This window comes from Crocodylus siamensis, chromosome 3, assembly GCF_052110815.1.
Source record: "Crocodylus siamensis isolate JL-2025a chromosome 3, ASM5211081v1, whole genome shotgun sequence".
Lineage (NCBI taxonomy): Eukaryota > Metazoa > Chordata > Crocodylia > Crocodylidae > Crocodylus > Crocodylus siamensis.
Window position 1 is genome coordinate 197,422,618 of NC_143397.1, and position 27,002 is coordinate 197,449,619.

The 27,002-nt window shown below is 41.9% G+C and overlaps 2 protein-coding genes across 6 annotated transcripts in view; both read left to right on the forward strand.

The window, feature by feature from the left end:
- Positions 1–3,751, forward strand: part of ADHFE1 (alcohol dehydrogenase iron containing 1) — a 34,552-nt gene extending 30,801 nt beyond the window's left edge. For all 5 annotated transcript variants that reach the window (XR_016441445.1, XM_090040085.1, XM_090040083.1 and 2 more), the window contains one exon: positions 1,046–3,751. Coding sequence is in view for 4 of the 5 variants with exons in the window: in XM_090040085.1 (XP_089896211.1) it covers positions 1,046–1,129 (84 nt within the window). In the remaining variant the exon portion in view is untranslated. The remainder of the gene's footprint in view (positions 1–1,045) is intronic.
- An 8,712-nt stretch (positions 3,752–12,463) lies between these two features.
- The window catches only part of VXN (vexin), a 36,802-nt gene continuing 22,263 nt past the window's right edge, over positions 12,464–27,002 (forward strand). Inside the window, exons 1-3 of the mRNA XM_090037337.1 lie at positions 12,464–12,597; positions 17,077–17,204; positions 22,751–23,018. Of these exons, the coding sequence (XP_089893463.1) occupies positions 22,952–23,018 (67 nt within the window). The 5' untranslated portion in view covers positions 12,464–12,597; positions 17,077–17,204; positions 22,751–22,951. The remainder of the gene's footprint in view (positions 12,598–17,076; positions 17,205–22,750; positions 23,019–27,002) is intronic.

The window sequence follows — 27,002 nt, forward strand, 5'->3', positions numbered from 1 at the left end:
ACCCCACAAACCCTCACCCACACACATATCCACACACACAGCCTCCCACAAACCCCCACCCATACCCCACATATCCACACACACATGCTCCTTCACCCCACACTCATACCCCCCACAACCTCCCCCACACCCCACATACTCACACACCCACAGCCCCCCACAAACCTATACCCACCCCCTCATTCCCCCCACTGCCTCCTACAATATACAAGAGTTGGACTTCATTTTAAGCTATTATGCAATCACCTCTGTATACACTACACAAACACATGTAAATCAGGACAAAAATATTTTTTGAAATCAAATTAATTAATGTTGTAGATGTTTGATTTTTAGAATATAATTGGTATTTTTCTGGTTTCAAGATGGCTAAACCCCTTGCTGAAAAGGAGTACTTACAGGGGCAAGAGGAGGGACTTCTGATGGCAAAAGTCGGGGGTTAGGGGATGGGACTTCCAGTCAAAAGATGGCAACCAAGGGGTGAGGCAACTGTCAAGGGGCGGGGCTACCCATGCGGCTCTTGACAGCTTGCCAAAACTTGGTAAGCAGCCTTCCATCCAAAATAATTGCCTGCCCCAATATATAACAACCTAAATGGCTCTATTCTTCAAAAGTACCAAACACCAGAGCAACCATAACCTTAATATTAATTTCTTAATATTAATTACTTGCACCACATACAGCACTATTAATTACTTAATTACTATCAAGTTTCTGTAAAAGTTAATATTTCTGACATTTCCTAGCTTTAGAGTAAGGTCATTACTATTGTTCTTAATCTCTTAACAAAGCGTGTGTGTGTTAGTAGTGTGCTTAGAAGTAATATAAATTAAAATATATTTATCAACATGAGTACCGGCAGTAGTTTCTGATGTGTTAGCCTTGTTTCTTTTATTTGCTTACAGTTTTGCAAAATTCTGCAATGGGGGATAGGCTCAGTCATTACTACAGATGGATGTGATTCTACTGTTTGTTCAACTACTGGTGATTTTACCCAAAGCTTTACTCAATCCAGTTTAATCCAGATTTTTCCTTCATCTTTCAGGAAAGAGTGACTAAATTATCACCACGACCCCAAACTGAAGAAGATTTAACTGCTCTCTTTGAGGCTTCCATGAAAATGTATTAGCTTAAATATTTTATAAGTGTGTTCTTTAATGGCAAACATAGAGGTAACTTTTTGTAGACTTAGGAGCTGTACTGACTCTGATAATGACAGAAGTTGGACTCTGTCTGTTTATGTGTATCACTTGCTGCCAAAAGGTCAAATAATTCACATTCAGCTCAGATCTGTCCTGTGATTTAGTAGCTCACTGTGTAATTTTTAGCTCAGTAATCAATGGGCACCTGTACATGCGCTAGACATCTGCTCTGAGGCATGCTAATTAGCACATGGAGCAGACTTGATTGAGTCTGCTGGAGTGTGCTAATTATCACCCTCCAACAGCCTCCACATCATGTGTATTCAGCGTCCCCATGCTTCAAAATGGCAGTGGGGGAGAGCTTTAACTAAAGCTCATTTGATGAGCCTTAGTAAAAATGCCCCACTGCCATTTTGAAGCACAAAACACTGAACACACATTACAATGCAAGTGCTTTAATTAGAGTGGCTCTCAAAGCCACTCTAATTAAAAGCCCTCTCCCAGACACACACTGGAGTATGTGTAAAGACGCTGAATGGTATTACTCGTACAAAGGTGTAGTATTAGATCTTTTATCTTGCTCTTGTTTAGAGTTGCTGGAAAATACAGAATTATTTTTCATAGAAAATGTTTACTTTTGCTTGTTAAAAAAATGCTTGAAATTTTTTAACCAATAAATATTCCCTAATAAAAAATTTGCAACCTGCTCTGTTCAGGAATTTAATTTTATTATTATTATTTGATGCTGAGATAAAGATGGATAGTACAATGACTACAGAATAGTTCTTTTTATAAGTTTGAAAGAAGGGTTCACAGAAGTTTTTTTTCATGATATTTATTTTTAACATGGATTGCTAGGTCTTTTTGTCTTTTTCATATAGTAGTTATACACCTAGGAATGACTTTGCTTGTTCTGGACAGGTGGTTAGCTGGTTGGCTGTTGCATGAGAAAGGGAAGTGAAGAGGGAAAAATGAAACAAAACTTTCACAAGAAAAAATCTTACTCTTTTCTATATTTTTTCCCCTCATGAAACCCTTTAGGATATTGAGCTTTGCTACCTGCATAGCACAGGTTAAATAGTACAGCAGTATGATATGGAGGTAGCAAAAAACAAGAAAATGTTTTTTAAAAAACACTTGAAGTTATATTTGTTTCTGTATCATGGAAGTAAGCAAGAAGTGTTTTTAATGGGTGGGCAGGGTGTTAAAAACAATTTCAGTGTACTAGTTGCTAGTATTAGCTGCATACATAGTGCTCATACTTTATTCATTTTTTTAAGTTGATTTTGTGTTAAATTCTTTCCAGGCATGATTACCACAGCACAAGAGTCAATGTAGGAAGAGCCTTAAAAACTCCTTGACATGTTGATTCCCTGTTTTGAAGTCACCCCAAATATCACACTCCCAGAGATATAGAGGAAGTTTTGTACTTTAAAAGCTGAACTGATCTCGTTGCTCCATAAAATTGGTGCCCACTCACTCCATGTTAGGACTGGCCCCCCATTGTGGAAATATATTGAATGTTGGCTCGAAGTCCATTTAGTACCTGATCAAAGATGAAGCATGATTGTAGACTATAGGCCTTCTATTTACCCATAGAATATGCACAGCCTGGAGAGAGCTAAACAAACTGCTGTCAGCATGCCTCAGCCTGCTGTTAGAAACTAATTCATTTTCCTTGTCCTTTAATTTACTATATTTCCTAATTTTCTGCTGAATTACCAACAAAAGTATTGGCCATGAAGAAGGGTTTCATGATGTGAGTGTTTCATTGTGCCTCAGCAGCACAAAGCCACCCATCTCATAACCTTCTCATTAGATGTTTATGTGGAATTAATTTGGTTTTTCTCAGTAAAGTTTCTTATTTTTACCCTGATTTTTCTGTGTGGTCTTCTCAGTACTCTGCAGTAGTATCTATGTCTGTGGGACTCTCACTTGTAAACAGTTATTTAGGTTTTGTAGAGGATGTAGTTCTTTCATGTACTAAAGAGCAGGTAGAGGTAGTTAGCCATGTTAGTCTGAGGTAGATAGTTAACTTACATTATTGTTCCCAAGCAGTTGATGGGTGGAGAGGAAGACAGTTTTTATTTACCACTTGTATATGAGTAATAAATAAAGAGGATTCACTACTTATAAATACTTTGCTACTTGCTGGTACAGGAGGAGTTGGGATCATGCACAGGCAAAAAGGTGTAATGAGATCTGATGCTGAATCCCACAGTCACACCTACTGCCATGCCTGTGTGGCATGTCAGGAAGCATGATTGTGAGGATCCCACATCAGATCCCATCCTGGCTTCATTTACCTGGGGGCCTTGGAGCACAACTGAGAGATTGAATTAAGCCTGATGACACTCTCTGATATGCATGTCCAGTTTGTACACTGAGATTTGTGCATGCATGCATGGTTACAATTTACAAACATGTATTTGTTGCAGAAAGCACTCAAAATCTGAGCTTCTTTTTCTGCTTCTGCCTTTTATTAATACTTCACAGACTAAAGCCTCTAGAATGTGTCTTAAAGCTTGCAAGTGCATTTGTGTTATAGCAATATCCAAATAAATTATGTTTTATTTCCTACAAATAAAAGCTAATGAAAACGTTTGAAACTTGTTTAATTTGGTTGTGTTTTTCTGAACTATTAACTTAAAACACGATAATATAACTGTGAATCATTCAGAGAAAATTAGCTTTCATTAGCTGCATTGGGAAGCATGATTCTGCCTGGATAAATTGTTTGTTCAGTGAGCTGACAGTATGCTTAACAAACCATTGTATCATGAATAATAGTCAAAAAGAATGTCAAACTAGTTCCAAAATAAATAGCAAACTAACTACTATGCTTTGTCTAAACACTTAACAGATTGCACTACACTGAGATTCTGATGTTCAGTGTATGCTGTTTGAAGTTGTATTAAAAACTTAAAAACCAGCAAATTTTGAACATGATGCTGTTAACAGTAGAACTCAACTAAATGTCCACTTCTGTGGAATCAAAGACATTTTCTGAATAATTAACATATAAATCAGGGGTATGTTAAGGATCTTTCTTTTAGGAACAAATGTTTAGTGGGTCCACACAGTAAGATTTAGATAGGTTTGAGGCAAGTGCTTACACAACATAAGAACTGCCAATGTACTGGGTCAGACCATAGGTCCATTTTGCCTAGTGTTCTGTCACACAGTGGCAGAGTAGATGCTAAAAGGGAAAATGTATGAAAGGGTATGACCAGGATTTTTCCACTGTGCCTCTCTCACTTGTAGCCTCTAACATTTAAGGTTCAGGAAGTTCTGATTCAGAAGCTGTACCCCTAACTCCCATGCTCACTAGCTGCTGATGCCTCTTTTCTCCAAGAATTTATCTAAATCCTTTTGAATCTGACTAAACTGTCACATCTTTGACAATGAGCTCCACATTTTAATGTATATCCACTTAACTTGCCAGGATGCTCCAGCCCCTAATATGGGGTCCTTGGACCACCCTCTCATCCCCTGACAAAACAGTGATAAATCCCTCACTACTGTATTAAGTGAGGGAAGGGGCTTGTGGTGACTTGCTGTGTTAAAATTAAGAAAATATAATAACTTTGCTTTGGGCTCACACAGTTACTGCTGCCTACTGGACAGGTAATTCAGGCTCTGTACAGGTTTAACTTTAAACCATTTTAAAAGGTCAGGGGAGAATGAACCTGGACAAAATAGGCAGTTTTAGCTCTCTTTATACCAGCATAGGAGTAGACAGATGCAACAATTATGTCTAAACTGTTTACACTGATATAATTTAATACCAGTATAACTGTTATATATCTACACCTGCCCTAATTCTCAACTTCAGAGTCTGCACATTTATCTTTATTTTAGTGGGGTGTTATATAGTAGTGTTGGCTTTGATCTTCATGCAGTTCTGATTTAAATGAACAGGTTTTGTGTGGAGGCTTCAGGGTTGTTGGTTGTAGCCGTATTGGTCTAAGGACATAGGCAAGCAAGGTTCTTTGGGTAGATGTGATAGCTTTGATTAGTCCAACTAAATAGTTGGAAAAAGTTCTTTGCCAGCTTTTGGGCACAAACACGCTTAGTTAAGCGTATGGAGATGAAGGGCCTGAAAGCTTGCAAACAACTTTTCCCCAACTATTTAGTTGATCTAATCAAAGATATCACATCTACCTGAGAACCTTGCCTTGTATGAGAGCTGACATTTTCTGAGCCATCCTGGATTTTCATGAAATATTTATTTAATCTGTTTGGCTGGTGCCTGTCACAAGGCATCCAAGCCTCTTGCAGTGATTTATATTTTGCCTTTATTGCAAGTTATTAAAACTCATAGCAATTGTTTGACTTGTGAATGAATCCTGGCTGAGGTAATAACTAACCACATTCCGGAAACCCATTTAGGAAGTTCTGATTCATTCTTTGCTGTTCTAGGGCAGCACTGCATGCAGTGAAGCACTGATAAGCAACATCCTGAGAAGGATGTACTTATGTAAATATCTGGGTGCTTTCCAGAGACAGTGTGGTACATTTTTAGGACTAAATTCAACTAAGCTTGAAGCAGCATTCATCATCTTAGCTTTTTTTAATCAAATTGTTTGTGTCTTAGTTGAAACTAAAAGAGGTTTTTCATTATCACTACTTAGTTTTTTCATGCTAGTCAAAGAAAAAGTCTGGATAAGGCAGACTTTTGCACTGTGCAGCTTTTATTCCTTAAGCTTGAGGAAAAATCCATTATGATTTTTTAATTGAGATGGTCAAAAATGCAGTTGTCCTATAATATATAGGCAATAATAATGACCTTATTTTTTAACAAAACAACAAGAAAAAATCTGAAAGATTAAGGTTAAGAACAATGTAGCCTCACTGAGGACTAGTATGTGTTTGATTTTGATGAGTTTAAAAATAAAAAATCGACAAATCCTTTGTGAGCTTCTGGAATTCTTTAGAAGAGTCTGATGAAACTCTGCCGTTTTGATGACTTGGATTATAAAACTCAGAGGTCACTTACTAAAGTCAAAATGACATCAAGATGGGTGTGATTACAGAGCCTTGGAGATCAAGACTGGAATTCAAAATGATCTGGACAAATTGGAATAATTAATTCAAGTTCAATTAGTTCACATAAGTTTTTTGTGCATGTGTATTACATTATTCATGTGCATGGGCATATTGTGGTTGCTGTTTGGCCCTGTAAACAAGCAGAAGTCACTTTGTCCTAAATGTCATAGTGAAACACAGCCAAAATCCCAAAACTGCACTAATTTCAAAAGAAAAGCAGCAGTTCCCACAAATGAAACACTTCATGACAGTCTTCTATAGTCTCAGAATTAATCAAACCAAACCACCACTCTTTTTCTACCCCATTGTATTGAAATAGTTGTTATACTATAAACTGATAGAAAACATATTGCAGCCAAATTATAATAAGATCCAATTGCAATCATATACATCTCAATGGAATATTTATTTAAAAGTCTAGGTAGAGCCACTTTCATACTAGTATGATGCCAGGTCAAAAAAAATGCTCAAAACCTGATAGTGAAAAATGAACTTTTTTAAATTTTCTGATTTTTTCCAAATATTTTTAGTTCTTTTGAAAAAAAAAAAACCATAATGATTTGGGCTCCAAAGAGAAAACTGCAATATTTTCAGCTTTCACTTTCTTTTGAAAAAGTGGAAATTAAAAAAAATAGTTCACACAATCTACTTATTTTCAAACAACTCATAAGAAATAGGTGGGTTTTCTTCTTCCTTTACCTTTGCTAAAGTGTGTATATTGGATGCTCAGCACTAAGCATCCAAGCTGTTGGTGCAGCTAAATAAAAAATAGTAAATCCACAAACTAAAGTTTTAAGAACAATGTTGACTCAAGTCACAATTTAAGGACAGAAACTGATTCTACTCCATTGTAACCTCATGGAAATCAGTGTTAATTTCCCTGGAGTCAATAGAGCTACAGCAGCATGCCAACAACAGAATGAGCTCATAGTCTACTCTGCTGATTAGCTGTGAACCTTAATAGAACATTATTGTATTATGCAATGTATGTCATAACACAAAGGGAATATGTACTACATCTGCATTGATTTAGAACCTTAATTTTACAGTCTGACTTCTGGTAGTTTTAACTTAGCCATATGGAAGATGTATTAGTTGTATCTTTGTATTTTTAATATGACACTTTATTTGAATGTTTGACCTAAGCCTTAAATTAGCTATTTGATACTGAGATGCTGATTTACACCTGCAATCCAGTGGATGCTGTTTTAAAAATTGATTGTTAAAGGCTCCATGACATTGTTGCCTCATTATGTGGCAGTGTCACTTGCTTCTTTGCAATTTAAGGATACCATTGTGTGGCATTGTTGGTGTTAATGTGGACACAGCTGTGTGGGGGGTTATGCTCTGTGTAGAATTTGTCATCTGTCTTCACTTAATAGTCTGACAGAAAATCACAGATACACTGAAAGTACGAACCTGCACTTTAAATACCTATTGAATGTAAAATGTACTTCTCTGCCATAAAAGTACATCATAGAGCAAATTTTCTGTTTTGACCTTTTTCACTTCAGAAAAGAGTAATTATTGTTTAAATGCAAAATCCTAACCTGGTCCTGGGATTGGATGCCTCTGGGGACTGGGAATAACAAGCAAAGCTTTTCCACCTCTAGGTCACTAACACAGATCTTGGTAAAGCTCTAGTTCCTGTCAAATGGCCAATCAATAGCATACGTGGAATATGTTGGTGGTCTTAGTCCAGTTCCCAATGGACAGACCTCTATATCATAAAGGCTGTCACTAAAATTGGTGCCCTTACTGCTGGTATCAGCAGAGAGGCCAAAGAATGGGAAGGGAGACTTCATTATCCTTATCCTACTCTATTAAAACCAATGATGTGCCATTGACTTCAACGGAAATAGTGTAATCCTACATCCAGATGATCCTCCTGTCCTATGATTTAAGCATTACAGGCCAGTATTACTGGCATGTGTTTTCTGTGAATAAATACACGCACTTCCTCTTCTATTCAGATTCTTACACTCCTTGCACTGGACACTTTGCATACCTACTTTAACAACATGACTAGTGTTTGTGAGGTTATGTGATTTTCCCTTCCTCTCTCCCGTTTATGTGAGGTATTTTGAGGTTGGGTTCCATCTTGGGGGTGGGGGGAGTGTCATAGGCCAGCTAGGTGCTGTGAGTGTATCAGCCATGAGGCTGCTGATTTCAGGATCGAGGAGGTGAGTCAGGAGTGAAGGCAAATTTACTTACAGCTTAGCATACAACAGTTAACAGAAAGGTTAATGCGACAAACAGATAGTACAGTAATAAAGCGCTAATAGTGAATGGTAACAACAGAGACAGAATGACAAAGTGTTCCCACATGGGGTTGGCAACTTACCAGCAGTCCCTCTATGCCAGGTGCGCGCCAAGTTGTTCTAGGTCATTTAGGCGTCCCCAATCAACACTGTCCGAGGGGTCACTGGGAAGGTCCCTTGGTCAGGATCCAGTCCTCACTCACAATGGGAGTCCGGGCTCCAGGCTTGGTACAGCGATGGTCCTTCTGTCCCATCTTTGATGCTGGTCACCTGACATACGTGCTTCTTTATACCTTATCTTATGCTAATCTGTTGGCTTTAGAGCCGCTCACAATCTTGCTCTATAGCTGTTACCCTACGGGATCAAAAGGTGTTAGAAATTATCATGAAAGGTTACCGCCTGAACTCGGGTTCACCCAATAAGCAAATTACACCACATTACGTTGAGGTTTGAAATTAGCATTACTCTGCCCATTGTTTCTTATTCCTGGATTCCTTGGAATGGGCTAATTATATTAGGTGGTCAGATCTTGTTATGGCTTGACCTTTAAAAAACCTGTTAGATCAGCTAATCTTCTAGCTCTGCTTATTTTGGGGGCTCAGTGGTCCCATGATCAGTGCAAACAGAGTCAACACTTTAGTTAAATTATGACAGACAAATTCCACTTGCAGATTGCAAACTTACAAGCTTTGCATAAGCTAATCTTAACTGCTTAGACCATTGCCTGAATGCCTCCAAGAGCATACATTTATTGCTTATGATAGTAACCCCTCTGGTTCTGGCTACCACAGGGGAGTGTGCATTTAACATGTGGGCTGTGCAAAATATATTTTTTCAAGGAAAAGATCAAAGCAGCAGGCTTGTGCTAGGAATGATGAACGCCAAGTCCAAGGTGGTTCCTGGATCCTGTGAGAGTTCCTTCCAACACCTTACACTGGCCTCCAGTCAAGCTTGTGTTGCTGGAAATCTGGCACATTTCATGAGCACAAAGTCTGCACTGGAAATATCCTTCTCTCCTTGTGGTGTGATACTCTTAATAAGGTACAAAGATGTAGCTGGCAGAATAGAAAATTGACAAAACGGGAGATTTTCCAAGTAAGGAAAGAACATACGCAACAAAGAAGGCATTTTTACAACAAAGGCCACAAACTAGTTACTGGAGGGCACAGGAGTTGGATTGTGACTTTACTGTGTGTCAGCTGCTTTCTTCTTTTTTTTTTTTTGAAATTCTGTGTCTCCAGCCCAATCAGCCATATCAGTTCTGAATTCTGTTGACTGAGCAGAGCTTAATCGTTCAAGTCTGTGTGGTGCTACCACCAGCAAGTATCCTGCCTCCCGGGATCTCCAACCTGGGGCTTCAGATACTCCCAAATCCATGGCAGGCATCCTATGTGCAAGCCCCAAACCTGGAGCCTTGGAGTTCAGGTTCAAAGCCCCTTTAACTGCAATGATGCAGAGTCAGACTTGAAGTGACGCTTAAACTGCAAAAGCAGAAATACGAATTTGCACTGTGACTTAAACAGCTTTAATGTATTTGTCTTTCTTTACCATATGTAGGCAAATGTTAATACTCTATTTGCTTTTGTTTAATAGATCAAAGTTGATAGTTCATGAAATGAGAGAGAGAGAAAGAGCAGATTATTTTCTTAATGTAGATTCATATATGTTAGGGGCTGAAAGGGACCTCACAAGATCATCAGGTCCAGCCCCCCTGCACTTGGGCAGGACAGACTGCTGGGGTCAGATGACCCCAGCAAAGTCGGCATCCAGACGTTTTTTGAAGATTTCCAGAGTAAGCAATTGTACCACCTCTGGGAAAAGTCTATTCTAGACCCTGGACACTCGTACTGTAAAGAAGTTTTTCCAATCTAAAGTGATCTTCTAGGAGCTTGTGACCATTATTTCTTGTCTTCCCCTGGGAGGCCTTGGTGAACAGTTCTTCCCCAGGCCCTGATGTGTGCTCCTTCAATACTTATAGGTTGCCACCAAGTCCCCTCTAAGTCTTCTCTTCTCCAGGCTGAATAGTCCCATGTCTTTCAGTCTTTTCTCATATGGCCTGCTCTCCAGACCTCTGATCATAAGCGTAGCTCTCCTTTGGACTCTCTCAAGCTTCTCCACATCCTTCTTGAAGTGTGGTGCCCAGAACTAGATGCAGTACTCCAGTTGCGGCTTCACCAAAGCTGAGTAGAGTGGGAGGATGACATCCTTTGTCTAGCTTGAGATGCATCTGTAGATGCATGCCAGTGTCTTACTCACTTTGCCAACTACAGCATTGTATTTGTGGCTCGTTTATTCTGTGGTCTGTTATGACCCCCAGGTCCCTTTCAGTTGTGGTGTTAGCAAGTGTAGAGTTGCCAAGCCTGTAAGTGTGTTGTGGATTGTTTCTCCCCAGACGGAGCATTTTACAATTCTTGGTGTTAAATGTCATCAGGTTTTGATCCACCCACCTTGTGAGCCTGTCTAGGCCAGCCTGTATCCCCAGCCTATCCTCCAGCATGACCACACTCCACCATAATTTGGTCTGCGAACTTTGCCATTATGCTTTTCACACCCAAATCCAAATCATTAATAAGTTGAAAAGCACTGGTCACCATGCATCATGTTGATTCAGTTCTGTCTATTAATACTCTCTGGGTCCTGCCTCAGAGCCAGTTTCCTAGCCCCCGGACCATTAAATTGTCAAGTTCCCCAATTTTACCATGAGAACATCATAGGAGACCAAGTCAAATGTATCTTAATCCTTGTAAAAGTAACAAGTATCTAATAGCTCTGTGACTAAATTGTCCCTGTTCTTTAATATCAAAACTGCACGGATCTTTGCCCACAAGAAATCTGATGGGCCTGTTTTTTCATACTTTGCAAGCTGATGGTTATTTAGTTGTAGTCCTGCATGAAGTGGGTTTCAGTATTAATATTCTGATAGAGAAGTGTGATACAATTGCACTGTACTCACTTTACACAGGTGTAAACATTTGCAGACTGCAAAGTGGCACTCCTCTCTTCAAAGAAGATAGCCTGCAATAAGTGAGGAGATGAATCTGTAGCACACTCCACACTAACTCCTCACTCCCAAGGTAACTTTCACCACTTAGAAAGTGAAACAAATGACCACACAGGGAAGGCACAGTAAGAGGCTGTTGATTGACATTCAGTTAAAGGGCATGATGGAATCTGATCTGTGATCCTAAAGATCACACCTTCAGCTATGCCACACATGCAGGTGTCTACACAGGAAGCTAGTGCAAACTAGATAATACACTCTCAATTCATTCTTTGGCTTGCTACATACTAACTTCTCCACATAGACTAGCCTTAAGTGAAGTTATTATCAATGCCCTGTGTGATTCTGTTTGTCTTTTGTTTTGGAAGGGTATGTCTCCCACCCCCACTTCTCCATTCCTCTCTGCATATAAACTTTGTGATGACTGAGAACTTGGCTGGACCCACAGATGAAATTTAAATGTCCAAATTAAAATAGTGAGAATGCAAGATCGTGACTGGGACAATGCAGAGTAGAGCTATCCCAATTGATTTCATCTCCTGTGCTAGCTGTAAATGTACCCAATTTATTATGCTAAACCATTCATAAATAACTGCATATCCCTATGTGATTGTATTCTTCTTGGTGACACATCTTCCCTTGACTAAGGCATATTTCTTAAAACAGGCATTTAGTGTCTGTCTGGGATTTTGCAAATGTGTCCTTAGACCATCACCAGTGCAGACTGCCCCACTGTTAAAAAAAGTACCCAGAGACAGTGTCCTGTGATCAGTGCCCCAAGGTATTCCATCAGTCAATGAACACCCATCCCCTTTGATTGAAGCATAACCTACAGAGTGATCAAAAGCTTGCAAAAAAAAGTTTCACACCTAGACTCCCCAAAACAGGATCTGAGTGGTTAGCAATTGTAATGTGATAATCCCTTCCTACCTGCTTTGTTTGGACTTTAACTGACCAACTATCAAGAAGGAATGCTTTGAAGCTATGCAATTGAACAGTATAAGAATGAAACAGAGTTGCCAGCAAGGGGTGTGCACTCCAGGAGGGACAGAGAAATCATGCTGCACCAGCTAATCATTCCTGGGCGAGGAATCCATGCTCAGTGAAGGCTGTAAAGACAGCAACAGCTTCCTGCCTGCATTGGTAAGAGACACTTCTGCAGCTAATATATAGTAGGACTTTTGTAATAACTAATGTACTGAATATTGGAAAGGAGTCTTTTCCTGTCATTTAGGTTTATAGCTCATGCATGGTATTGTTATTAAGGTTTTTCTGACATTAATCAAATGAGGTGTTGTGTAAATCCTTAACTGCACTAGGTTGGAATCCCGTTTTTTACTGAAACAGTTGGAAACAGATATTTCTTTCAGTCGTCTTTGCAACTGACGGAATTCCATTTTCCAAACAAAACTTCCTAGAGGGGCATAGTGGAAAAAAAGTGACTATTTTGCAGTAACAGGGCTAACACACCTCAAAAATAGTTTAAAAAATAAATGTCCCACTTCTAGCAGCAGCCATCACTTTGCTGGACTTTGGGGGTTTCCAAATTTTGCCTTCTGCTAAAAGGAAAAATAGCATGTAGCACTATAAACATGCTATGCTTTACAGGGTGTTCTAAGTCTAGTGTGTTATAAATAACCGTGTTAGATCAAGAGGATGTAGAATCTAAAAATATTTAATTACTCAAGAAAACATGCCATCACTGGTGTGAAGACAGGTAGCCCTTTGCTATTTTATATTAGTTAGCCCCATCCTACACTAACCTCTCCAAAGTATATCCAGCAAAGTGGGCAGGGAGGAGGTTAATTCTTCCCTCTTTCCCCTCTTCTCCCAGGGCAGCCAGGGCCAGCCTGTCTGCCCGGGAGCAGAGGGGAGGGGGCTGCAGCAGTGGCTCCTGGAGCTGGCAGACCCGGGCTGCAGGGAAGGGACGGAGGGAGGAATTAACCCTTCTCCCTGCCCCCTTCTCCTTAACGGGGCCATGCGGGGTTGGTTGTCCCGCTGGGTGGGGACTCCTCCCCTCCTCTGCCCAGGGCGGGGAGGGGGGCTCTGTGAGGCGCTGGATGGGGACTCTTCTTCCTTCTCCCCTTCCCCCACGGTGCTGTGAGGCAGGGACAGGGGGATCCGTGTGATGCTGCCCAGCCCGGGGGGGCAGCGGAAAGCTCAGTTACATGCTGGGGGGAACACTTCCCCCGCTTCTCACCCCACGGGGGCAGCGGGAGCGCAGAGCTCAGCTGGGCCGGGTGGGGGTGGGGGGTGTAGGGACCCCCACACTCCCCTCATGGCGTGCAGCAGCAGGCGGAGAGGTCAGGGTGCTCGGGCCCGGCACAGGTGCGGCTCCAGCCAGCACTTTGCGGGGGGAGGGAACAGAGCCTGCCTTCTCCCCGCGCTCTGCTCCCTGAGCCTGCAGCTCCCACACCAGCAGCAGGGGAAGCCCTGCGTTGGGGCCAGCTGTTTCCTCCGCTCCCTGCCATGCAGATCCCCGCACTGTGCCGGGAGCAGGAGCGGAGGGAGGCCTGTCCCCTGCTTCCCTGCAGAGTCCAGCGCGAGGCTTCCCCTCTGTGAGTGCGGAGCTGTGACAGAGACAGCCACCGCTGTGCTGGGGGCGAGGAGCACAGCTCCGCACAGCCTGCTCGGCCGCTTCTGTCCCCAGGGCCCCGCGTCATGAGCCCGCAGCAGGGAAGCCCACACTGGACTCTGCTGGGAAGCAGGGGGTGGGGATCCCTCCGCTCCTGCTCCTGCTCCTGGCAGAGCGTGGGGACCTGCACAGCAGGGAGCGGGGAAAGCAGCTGGCTCCAGCGTGGGCCTTTCTCTCCTGTGAGTGCTGGAGCTGCCGGCTGAGGGAGCAGCGCCGCCAGGGATAAGGCAGGATCCGCTCTCTCCCCCCACGCAGCGCTGGCCGGAGCCGCACCTGCGCCGGACACGAGCATCCTAACCTTCCCCCCACCCCCCATCCGCCGCTGCTGCCAGGCAGCGGGGCTGCAGGCCATGAGGGGAGTGTGTGGGGTCCCTACACCTGCCACCCCCCTCACACCCCATACACTCGCACTCAAACCCTGCCCCGCTGAGTTCCACGTGCCTGCTGCCCCTCTGGAGGGGAGAGTCCCCCTCAGCATGGAACAGAGCCTCCCCCTGCCCTGTGGGGGTGAAGAGTGGGGGGAAGAGCCCCCCTCTGGGGCTGGGCAGCATCCCATAGAGCCCCCTCCCCCCCAGCAATGGGGGAAAGCAGGGAAAAGAGACCCCACTGGGTCTAGGCACCCCACCCCCACTCCACTGCAGGAGGGGGAGGAGGAGGGAGAAGAGCCTCCCACCAGCACGGAACAGGGCCCACTCCTGGCCCCACAGTGGTGGGAGAGAGGAAGGAGGGAGACGAGTTCCCCTCTGGGGCTGGGCAGCCCTGTGTGCTGGGAAATCCCATTGTAAGGTAGCTGCTGGGGCAGCCGGGGCTTGGCCATGACCCGCTTCCTCAGCTCAGCTTCCCTGTGAAAGGGAGGGCTGCTCTAGTGCCCCTGGGCTTCTGGCTTGAGCCACTGTAGGCATGTGCCAAATATCTATCCACTTGCAAACTGGTTCACTCTCTGCAGGTTGAACTAACCTGCAAAGACTGAATCAATTCAGGCTCAGGCTTTTTGAATATCTGTCCCTAGCCTAAATGGATTACAACAAGGGACAAATGAAGATAAACATTTTAAAGGCAAATGGAAGAGTTCCTTGTAAAAACAAAAGTCCTTCAGGTTGGGTAAGTCAAGGGAGCTAGGCTTAAAAGCCTAGAAACCCTCCTCAGTGAGTGCATCTACACAAGATGTTCACTGCACAGTAGATTAATTAGCTGTGCAGTTAATGTCATGCATCTACGTATGTATCTCTAATAAACTAGAGTCAACTAATTTACTCTGCAGCAGGATAGTACTTGTATTGTATATTATGGAGTAAAAAACTTTGCAGCAGTATATGTGTAGACACTGGAGGGGCTGGCTGGGGCACAGAGGTGTTTCAGTGTGGGGGCTGCCTGCTAACTAGCCGCTCACTGAAGCACCCTCACGCTCCAGACAGCCCCTCTCCAGGAGCGTCTACATGTTCATTACTGTGTATTTTGTTTAGTACTTCCTTAATAAAGTACTAAATAAATGCATAGTACCTGAAGTTACTGTGCAGTAGCTCTGGTGCATGGTTATTTAGTGATGCTTACTGTGCAGTAGCCTAATAACACTGTGCAGTTGGCTGTTAGTATGGTTTTTGCTGTGACACGCTAATGCACAGTAAATATCTCGTGTAGATGCACCCTGCAGCATATTGAGCTGGGAGAGCAGCTGGGCTGGCAGGCTGATCACCTAGCTGAGGCTGTTCTGCCCTGGCTCAACATGCTGCAATCCTGGGCACGCATGTAAATACGTGCCCAGGAGCAATAAATTCCGGAATTTAGTTTATTGCAGCACATTAATATGTATATAGACAGACCCAGTATGTATTTGCAGCATATGTAAGTCCTGTTATCTGAGGTGATATATTTTAATCAGATGCCTAGAAACAAGTCATATGCTTAAAACAGTAAGATCTTTAAACACTCATAGTGTCAATAGAGGGGCTAGGGGTTGAATACACAGTATTTGACATATCCAATAACTATCTCAAATACAAGGAAGTTCTGCACCAAGACCACCAATCTGCCATTAATTTAGCCAGTGTCACAGGCTTTTGCAGGTTCAGCAGGGTTTCATTGCACTTACCTTGAAACTTTCCTTTTTGGTTTAAAGGTTTGGTTTAATGCCTCTCTCTGTGTTGGGTATTTCATGGTCCTGTCACGTGGTATGATGCCAATGTGAAGTGACTTCTAACATTTTCATATTTTTCTGACTATGAGGGTGGTCAAGTATTGGAACAGGTTACCTAGAGAGACTGTGGAATATCTATCCTTCAAGGTTTTCAAAAGCAGGTTAGACAGGCGATTGACTGGTATGGGTGAGTCAGGAATGACCCTGCCTTGAGCAGGAGACTGGACTAGATGACCATCTCAGCTCCCTTCCAGCCTGAATTTCCTCTGATCCTATACAGGCAGTCGTCAGACTTACAACACAATTGATTCCTGAAAACCGTGTCTTAAGTCGAAATGTTGTAACTCAGAACCATTTTTCCCATAGGAAACAATGTTATAAATGGGGGATTGGTTCCTGAACCAAGGTCCAATACCCTATTTTCACCAAAAATACCCCAGAATTTTGTACTCGATCAATTATAGATGAATAATATAGCTACATTAATGTATTTATATCATAAATAGCAATCATATTGATTTGGAAGGACTTCTTTGAGGTGACTTTGCTGGACTTTTTGAAGGGCTCTTGGCTGGAGTTTTCTCGGGAGTCTTGGCTGCAGGTTTTTCTGGAGTCTTGTCTTCTTTCTTAAAGAAAGTATCCAAGCAAGTTTGGACAGATGTTCTCCAGGGAGATGAGTATGGCATCACATTGGATCAAGCATTGTAAGTCAAAACTGATGTCATAAAGCTGAAACAGTGTCAATTTATAAACTTTGTAAGCATGAAACATCGTAACTTGAAACGTTATAAGTCAAGGGCTGCCTGTATCCTCCTTTTAAATATATTTTATTGTAACTTATCTTACATTTAAGGAGAGCATAAACCAAAGAGAGCATATCCGGTGGCATCCTACAAAGACCTAAACCTGGACATTACAAATCTATGTGCTGCATGCAGCAGAGAGAGAAAGACTGATGAATGCCAACATGGCTGGACACAAGTAAGTTTTACAGTTCAAGGGGGTATCATTCTTTAGACTAATCCATGGAAAGGTGTATGGGGCATCAAATGATTTTTGCCTTTTTAATCCAGCAGTGGTTTTTGCATCAATGTAGTTTGAGCACAGGACATAAATATGCAAAATAGCTCCAACTGCAGGAACCTTCTTAAATAACTCCTCTCTTTGTCTCAAAAATCATCTTGGTTATTTTGTGAATCTGTAGCTGACCTCAATTAAGCTTTTAAATCTGTGTATGAAAAAGGACCAAAACAAACAACCAAAAAATAAAGCACATGCAAAAAGGATCTTCTTTTATTAGGAGAAAAGAAATCACTGAGTCAATATAAGTCAAATTACTTTAAAATTAACAAGTCTGAAAAAATGTCATTACAGGGTTTTTTCACCAGCATTTTCATGGTTTGTAAGTACAGTATAGTTTGAATAAATCAGACTGTTTAATGATATTTCACAAATACCTTTGGTTAATTACCAAGTTCCGGGGCTGATCTTGCAAAGTCTCTATATGCAAATTTCAGTGGGATCTCTGATCATACAGGGCAGGGCTGTCCAACAGCAGCTCAGGTGGCTGCATGTGGCCTCTGAGTGGTTAATGTGCAGCCCCCAGGCTCTCACCCAGATGCCACTGCCTGCTACCTGTATTGCTCCAGCTGCAATAGCAGCCAGTCTCCAGTCTCCAGGCTTCATTACTTTCCTCCAGAAGCGCAGGAGCTGATGGTGAGTTTGGACCCCAGGGAAAGCAGGGCAAATCATGCCTGCAGGGGCAGTGGTAGGGAGCACCCAAGTGGGTACACGTTACCTCAGGGAAGATAGCTCTCATGCGAGTGCACATTGAACCAAGGTGACAGGGAATTGCACTCACACCAGGGTGCACTGCAGCTGGAGGGAAGGAAACATATCTATATGGTTCGTCTGGTGCAGCCTACACATCATTCAGCCCCCACTAATCCAGCTCTCAGGGGCTTAGAAGTTGGACAGCCCTAATATAGAACATGTAGGAGTGGTCCTATCTTAATTATTGCTAACTTGAAACTCAAAAATGTTGACGCTAGTGTGTGTGTGAGAGAGAGAGAGAGAACGCAGATAAGGACACTATGATCTCTCCACTGACACCACTGGCATGGCTTATTAGGACCTAAACCTGTAAGCCAGTGATTCTTAACCAAGGTGCTGACACCAGGTACCACAGCAATATTAGCACTGTGCTGCGGAGTGCTGTAGAATATTAGCAGTGTTAGGTGTGCAAGCACTTACACAAGATTCATGAGATAAGTGAATTCCAGAAAGTTCACACAGGAATCCAGACCATAAAAAAAATCCTGACCTGCATGGTCTTTCTGAGTTCTTTGCACCAAAAGAATTGCAAATTATTTTTCTGTGGTCAAAACCACTTAAGTGGGAGCTATAAGCTGGCATTATCTGTGGGGTACCTTGAGTTGAATAAGCAGCACCTGGAGTCTAAAATGGTTGAGAACCACTTCTGTAAGCATGTGCTACCACACATTATACTTCTGACAATGACTTACTCATAGACTTTTGCAAAACTGAAACCACAGCTTGTAAGGGCATTGATTATCTTTGCAGACCTGTTGTATTAGATCACCAGTGGCGATGCATAGAGGGTACACAGGGGGAGCGCTGGTGCCCCCCTGAAAGCACCGGCCAGGGAGTGGGAGTGCCAGATAAAGCACCATGGCCACTTCTGGGAGCGCCATGGCCACTTACCAGTCAGCACAATCCGGTTGGTGATATATTGGAGGGATATATTCCACCCCCAGTCGCTGACTGGTTGCTGGGGGGGAGCATGTGCCCCCTGACTAAGGTGGCACCAGTCACCCATGTAGATGACACAGACAGAATAACTTTTCCCCACAATCCTGAAATATCCTTCCAATCTATTGGATGTGACATGTTGTATTTTGCAGTTGATGTTTGGGATTATTTTTCTCTTTCCTCTCTGGTTTGCAGTGGGATGGTACCTGTACTGCTCTTTTAGAATTGCACACTTTCTACCCAATCCTACCTGGTTGTCTGTTGTAGACTGTTGCAAAACATTCCATTGCAGAATGCTTTTTACATTTCTAAAACTTCTTACTCAAGTTTGGGCAACATCTATACTGCAAATTTGCAGCCAGGCACAGATTAAAATCCTTGTTTTATAAAGGAAATAGAGATTTTTAAGGTGGAAGGTCGCCACTAAAATGCTGAGAGAAAGGTGAGAGTGTTCTACAGTACACTGGTATTCCTGTGGAATGATTGTTTGTTCCTGCCTCAGTTCACCTGTAGCTATTTCTTAATTATTTTTCCCTGTTGATTACATTTCTGCAGACAGAAGTTTAAACTGCTTTCTTCCAGCAAAAAGTCTGGCACTAATATTGCACCATTGCTCTGCAAAAAAATGTTTTAGAGGACATATACTAACAGTGTCACTCTGGTTTTATCCCAGTTTACTTTTAAATGGTTAACGCTGTCTGTCTTTGAGTTCACAGTCCTATTCCAGAAATACCTGTGGTTTAGCCTGATCACACTGCCAAAAGTAAACATAAAAAATAAGCTCAGGTGGCTCAGTAGGGATTAGATTTACCAGTTATGCAACGAGAGTACAGGAATCATAAGACTTTGACTTGGTAACATCCCCTATATATACAGACAAAGAACACCCTGGGCCAAATCCTGCATTTATTGAAGATGATGGAATATTTCCCATTGACTTCACATGGAGCAGAATCATGTCTAGTTTTCTTAGAGAGAAAAAAAACGTTTCCCAGAGCCAGCATAAAAAAATATGTATTTCTGCATGTGTATCTCTACCGGAATTTTTTGCTAAGTTCAAATCAGTTACAGCTAAGAAAACCATGGGACTGCCCTAATATCACATATAGTGCATAATTCTAAGAGAATAAGCCTGCACAGGTATTAAGAGCCTAATCTGGCCTGCAAAACCTTGATGCAGGACAAAGACAGAAATTGGTTTGACTCATAGGGCATATGTTTCTTGGTGTTTCTGATAGCACCTCTGAAAACATGCCCTGTCTATCTACTCCTGCTTGGCACCTATACCAGACTCAGAAATAAGGCAGGGAAGCTGCCCTGAGGGCAGTCATTATTCTTGACATATCTGTCTCCAGAGTACTGATTCTTGTAGCACAGGGCTTCATTGCCTTATTTCTGTGTTTGGTGTACATGGATCTGCAGTGGATTGGTGATGCTGTGCTCACTCAGGAGCATGGCAGAAGCAGTAGAGCCTATCTGGTGTGAGTAAGGATGAAAAAACTGAGGCTTTGCCCCTTACTATCTCTTACTTTCTTTTTACCATAATGACAAAGATCTTTCCTAAGTTTCCAGTCATAGGTAACCAATAAGAAGAATGGTTTTAAATGTGATTTATCCTGATAACAATCACTATTCTTCATTTTAATATAAAAAGAAACCTGAATAACCTTTGGCTAAATTTGGTGGGTAGTAATATATGGAGTCATATGACATTCTTCCACCAACAGTTGTCAAATTTAATAACTTAAAGCACAGGCAGTTTCCCTGAGATTCCAAGACAACTCAGTAAAAGTTGGGAATAAAATCTATAAACATGGACCCTATTCCTCTGCTTTTGAGACTGCCTTTGGATTTTGTGTAAACCCTTCCCATAGTCAATCATTTTTTTTATGGGAGCAGAGGAAAATGAAGCAGAATACCAAGTAGAGTGAATTGTATCTGTTTGTAGAGATCCAGAACAAGGCCTATGGAACATTTGAATCTGATTTGTAAGTCAGAAGTGATGTGTAGGCCATGTCCTGGTTCTCTCTGCACAGTAGGATTTTTACCAGCATGTACAAAGTCTGTTTTAGGGATGCACTTTGAAAGCAATTTGTTCAAGATACAGTATCTAAAGTATTGTGCCAGTGGGTACCAGATAGTTTTTTGTTCTTATATTTAGCATTTCGTGTTTCTACATCCAATTCCTAGGGAAAAGAGCGCAGATGTCTTGATTATTGTTACAACAAAATAAAATGTAACTGTGATTAAATAATTACCAAGTATGTTTTCAAATTGGAAAAATATTTAATGACTAAGCCCTGGAAGCATCTCTTCTTCTAAGCCTCCTAATCTCTGAAGGTTAAAAAGGCTAAATTTGTTATAGCTTATCATTTTTGTCTACAGTTCAGTGTTGGGCTTTATTATTTTTTATCCCTTTTAAAGCTTTAAATCCCTACTGCATAACCTCCTCTGCTCTATTCACTGCTGAATGGATGCTCCACAGATCTTTTTATTGGTGGGCAATGGATTTGGTGTGATTGCTTGACACAAGAACAATAGAAGGATAAACAATTCCATTTGGGGCCATGAAATTCCCCATCTGTTGAGTGTGTTCATGTTTGGCGAGCACCAGGCAGAGACAGATGAGTAAGCCAGCCGAGCCTGATGTTAATGACATCAGTCGTACAAGCAGAACATGTGGCACAATAAATCAAAAACTAATTGAATTTTTGGTTGATTATATTGCCATCCCACTGACCATTTTAAACACTCCAGTGTTTCCTGTAACAATAGGTCCCGTAATACATTTGCTGACCTGAGACAGCAAGAAACTGCCCTTAGAGGTAACAAGTGATACCAGGTTCTCTGTTATCTGCTTATGAAACAGGGATGCCATTCATAAAGCTGAAATATTTCTTTGTTCAGGATTATAATTTGTTTGATATTGATTTTCTTTAAAATAAAAAAGATTTGCATTAAAATGACAGTGGCATTCCATATTTCTTTAGCACTTTTAAAGCTACAGAGCTTAATAATACTTGTTAACATTTCTGGTGGGGACTAGGTTTACTTTTGTGTAGATTACACACGTGTGCTGGTAATTAATGCCACTGAATGCTCAAGTCATAAGGGCAGTGCATAAGAGAGATCACTATTACATGACCCATTTGAGGTCTCTATCAGATCTACTTAAAGTGTTTCTAATATACCCAATGTTGTAGTGTCCAAACGAAAAGATTTTAAATAATGGCATCTAAATCAGCACTTGGGCATTTAATTTTTTAGAGGTGTTTGAAGTCCTATTGATTAGTATGAGAGCCACAGTTGCCCAGCAACTTTTGATAAAGATTAAAAAGCCTCAATACTTCAAACCATTTTAACATCTTTTCTGACAAAAAATTGTCTAGTTGTCAAATAATACGTACCTGTGTATGAAATTTAGCAGACATAGAAAGCTGAAGAGCAATATACTTTTCTTACTACATGTTTCAACTGTTGGCTATGGGAGAAGAGATTTTTCCATTTATTAAAACATAGAAGTATATTTAACATTAAACTTAGACACAAAAGAATGTCTAATAGCAGTTTTGTAAATAGCAGATCTCCTTGATAATTCACAAGCTGTGTCAAACAGACCCTTGCTACTTTCTTAGTCACTTTTATTTTAGAAGATTCTGCAAAATGTGTAGTAGCTGAGACTCATAAAATAAGATGTTGCTACTCTGTAAGTCCCTTATAGAGACTTATGTAACAGCCAAGTTCAATCTTTCCAGTAACAGAAGTCATACAAAGACAGATGGGAGTAGAAAATTTTGCAATGAAGAATATGGAATGAGATGAGATCACAGCATCAGTCTGTCCTTTGTAGATCTGGACAATGATCACAGAGCCCGATTGGATTAGTGAAACCTATTTACCAGAAGTTCAGAGCAGTTGCATGAAGCTGATAGGCAGTCAGTCGAGAGAAGTGGAAAATGCATCAGATTTACAGCTGCAGCGATGAAAATTTAGAAGTTTTCACCACTGTGATTTCATCCAAATGTGAGTACATGAAAGCCAGAGTAGCAGGCAACATTTCTTTTTAGATAAGATGTTTGGCCACTAGAGAATTTTTTCAAATAACACACTCACTCCTCTGTTTGTTCTACCATACTGTGCTTGCAGTTCAGAGTTCTTTGGTCACTTTTGGAGTGATACATGCAGGTGCTTAGTGATACATGCAGGTGTTTAGGTATGGTAGCTTTGTGACATATTTTCACAGGAAAAATGGGAGTTCTTGATTTTGTGTTTATATACCTAGAAGATGATCACTGATCTGCCAAGGTACAACCAAGGTTCTTTGCTGTGAGACAGAAAATAAGATGCATTTAACTCTGTTGGATCATCAAAGGAGAATTTCGAAAACTATGTTGTGGGAATAAATATATGATTAACATTAATTACATTTGATGAAAGTAAAATATTGTATTTGATTGAACACATTACTTTAAACTCAGTGACTGCTTTTTCCAAAAGAAGTCATGCAAAAGCATGGAAAACTATGTGCAAGGGCAGATGTCATCTTTATTTCCAAGCTACAATAGTGAGTACTCAGCTGTTTTATTTTTCAGAGTATAAATGGAAGCACCAATGTGGACATCACTGTAAAGGTTTTCTTTTTAAATTCTGCAGACAACATGTAAGTGTCCTTTATCAAGAAAATTCAGAAGCATCTTTCTACTTGAATTCAAAATCCCCACAAAAATGTTGAGCTGTTCTCTCCAATTTCACTGTTGCAATTGTATCCCTGTGTAAGTAGGTCACTATGGTGTACTCCAAGATTCACTTTTGTTTCAATAGCTATTTAAATAGCTGCATGTTTTCTGGCACTATGATTTCACTTTCAATGCAGTTCCTTTCTGCAGCTCATGTAAGCTGCTCACTGCTTACCCTGGTAGATGACAGGCAATGATTTGACCCGTGTCACAAAATAGGCAATATTTTTGTCATTACCCACATTTGTAAGGTGCCCAGTGTGTTGTATGTGGGCATCATTCAGATAATTAAAATAACACAGTACTTCCCTAACAGCATACTACCCTGCACTGCCCAGTAAGAGATTTGGTAAGCTCATGCTGGAGAGATATGTGGGCAACTTTTTTATTGGTAAACTTTTCTGTGCTCATCTCTCATTAAAGGTTTTGCTTGTAGGACATAAGTGAATTTAGTTATCATTTCTCTGTGAAATCCTGTTTACTTTGCCCCATTGGAAATGGTGGTAATAACAGCTTCAAAATGAGTCATATCTTATTTGTGGAAAATCATCTTAATTCTTTTTGATCGCTTTTTGTCTCACTCTTGCCTTATTCTTTCACAGCAAAAGATTGTAGTGATCCTTGCAAATTTCATTGTTCTTTTGAACATGATAAAACAGTTTAACTTAGTGCATATTATTTCAGTGATGTTGTACACCCTTGTCTGTACAATGTGTTGTGAACTCGGGCAGTTAAGCATTCTGTTGTATTTTACACCTACGTGTAACTTCTTTTGTTTACTTGGTGGTACATTCTCTGTGTGGTGAGTTAACCAAGACCACACATTTTAGCAAGGCAGGAATGTAGTCATTACTGCTTAATCACAGAAGTCAAGGGACTTAGAATCTTATGTAGCCTCTGTTACTGTCTTATGAAACATCACTCAGGCCAAATATTTTGGACTTTGAGTTCCATTCCCTCATAAAGGCACCTAGAAAGCTGCCTAATTTTCAGTGGCAGTAATAACACCTCTGAAAATCAGGTCATCTATGTAATCAACCTCTAAGCTACCTCCATGTAGGCATTGCAACACCTAAAATGCAGGCAGCTTGCCCTAGGACAGTCAGCCAACTTGACAAGGCTAGGCACCAAACTGTTCTCCAGGGTATTCTAGACCAGTGTGGTTCTCAGGCTTTTTTGTACCAGGACCCATTTGTAAACATCGACAGCCAGCCCCAAACCAGTGTCCCTCACTCCCAACCCACTGCCCCTAGTCCCCAGCCCCCTAGTGTGTGGGGCAGGGTGGGGGCCAAGCAGCCCCTTGGCAGGCTGGAACACTGCCAGCCTGCAAGCCACAGTTTCCCTCCTTTTCTCCTTTAAAAAAGAATCCATTTTTAAAGTTTGTTGATTGATTTTTAAAGTTTGTTCATGACCCTTTCATATATCCTTCTGACCCACTTTTAGGTTGCGACTCATGAAATGCTGTTCTAGATCTCTCAGCTGGGAGGTACCCAGAGCTAGGCAGCAGGAAGTGCTCGGTAGAGAGGTGTGTCTAAACTCCATGCTGCTAAGACTGTTTATGCATTTTAACTGTTAGAAAGCCCTTCATTAAAAACAGAAATAACTCCATCAGTGGGGAGTGGAACCTAGGTCTCCCTCTCCCATAAGGCTACCGTCAGCCCTCCTCTTGCCTGTCTCCTTCTGGTACCATGGGTGCTACACTCCTTTTTGCCTAGTGACCCAGCTTCAAGAGAAAGCCTACAAGTACTATCGCTTTTAGGCCTCAGTACAAAAGATGGGTAGCGCAGCCCCTGCCAGTCACCCATATATTAAGGCATAACTTTGGCACATATGCCTAGGCAGGAGCTTTGGGCTGTGAATCCCAGTCTCAAAGAAGCACCTAGCCAGGACTACAGCTAAGGCTCAAACTGCTCGCTAAGTCTAGCAGAGGAGTGGGATTCTAGCTACACACTCAGCTTCCCATCATATAGCTCAGGGCATCCCCTGCTCAGCATGCTGTGTGTTGTACATGCCAGTCCTCATAGGTGGATCCAGGATTTAGACAAGGAGGGTATGGCAGCAGAGGTTGTTGCTGCTCAGAGCATAAATAGAGAGGGAGTCGAATGGGTCCTGGTACAAAAAAGCCTGAGAACCACACTGGTCTAGAATACCCTGGAGAATAGTTTGGTGCCTAGCCTTGCCAAGTTGGATGACTGTCCTAGGGCAAGCTGCCTACATTTTAGGTGTTGCAATGCACTGAGCACAGAAGGAAAGGGAGGGGCACTAAGAAGGGGATGACATTCTTATCTGTGTTAGGAACTTAATAAAAGTCCCTGGCTGCTGCTCCCATAGCATGGGCCAGACTCCACAGTGGACCTTGGGTCCAGGGACAGGTGGAATCAGAGCTCCCAAACTACACTGGGGAAAGGGGAGTGCCAGTGTGCCACTACTCCCACTGTGAATCCCTTCCTGCCAGTCCTAACCATCTAAGCCAGAGGTTGTCAACCGGGGGTACATGTACCCCTGGGGGTACTTGGAAAGGCCCTAGGGGGTACATGTGGGCAGGTGGGGACAGAGAGGCACAACCCACCACCCTGCACTGCCACCTCCCAGTAGCAAGGCTGGGGAGGTGAGGGCACCAGCACAGGCGCCGCTTGGGTGGTTGGATGCCAGTGGGGTGTGGGAGGGTGGGAAGTTTGCTGCCATCCACCACCCCATGCAGCTGCCACTCCACATCCGGCCACATGCCACTCCCTGCTCCACGTCTGGCCGTGCGCCAGCCCCCTCCCTCCCCACTCTGTGTCTAGCTGCCAGGGGTGCACTTATTAAAAAAGGTTGAAAATCCCTGATCTAGGTTAATTCATTTCATATACAAGGAACTTGGGTACCTAATATGGGTTTGTATATTCCTGTTAAGAGGAGATGAGTGAGTGGCCTTCATGCTATTTGATAATGCTATAGAGAAATCCAGAATCCAGCATTACGTGATTCATTCTTCATATTATACTGATGTTTGTTCCTACTTATGAACACTAATGTGGTGAGTCATCATTTCAGTTTGACCAGAGCTTCAGGCTGCCTGGTTCAGCTTTCTCCTTGCATTTACTCCAGCCCCACCTAAAAATCTGGAACCAGATTCAGATGTGATTTGGGCTGACTTGGACAGATTTTCTTTCATTATAATTAATTGAAAAGTCAAAAATTATTTCTCTGCAAAGTTTGACTTGATTCAAAATGGAGTATTTTGCTTAGACATCAATTGTTTTTAAAAAGGTTTTTTAAAAACACAAGA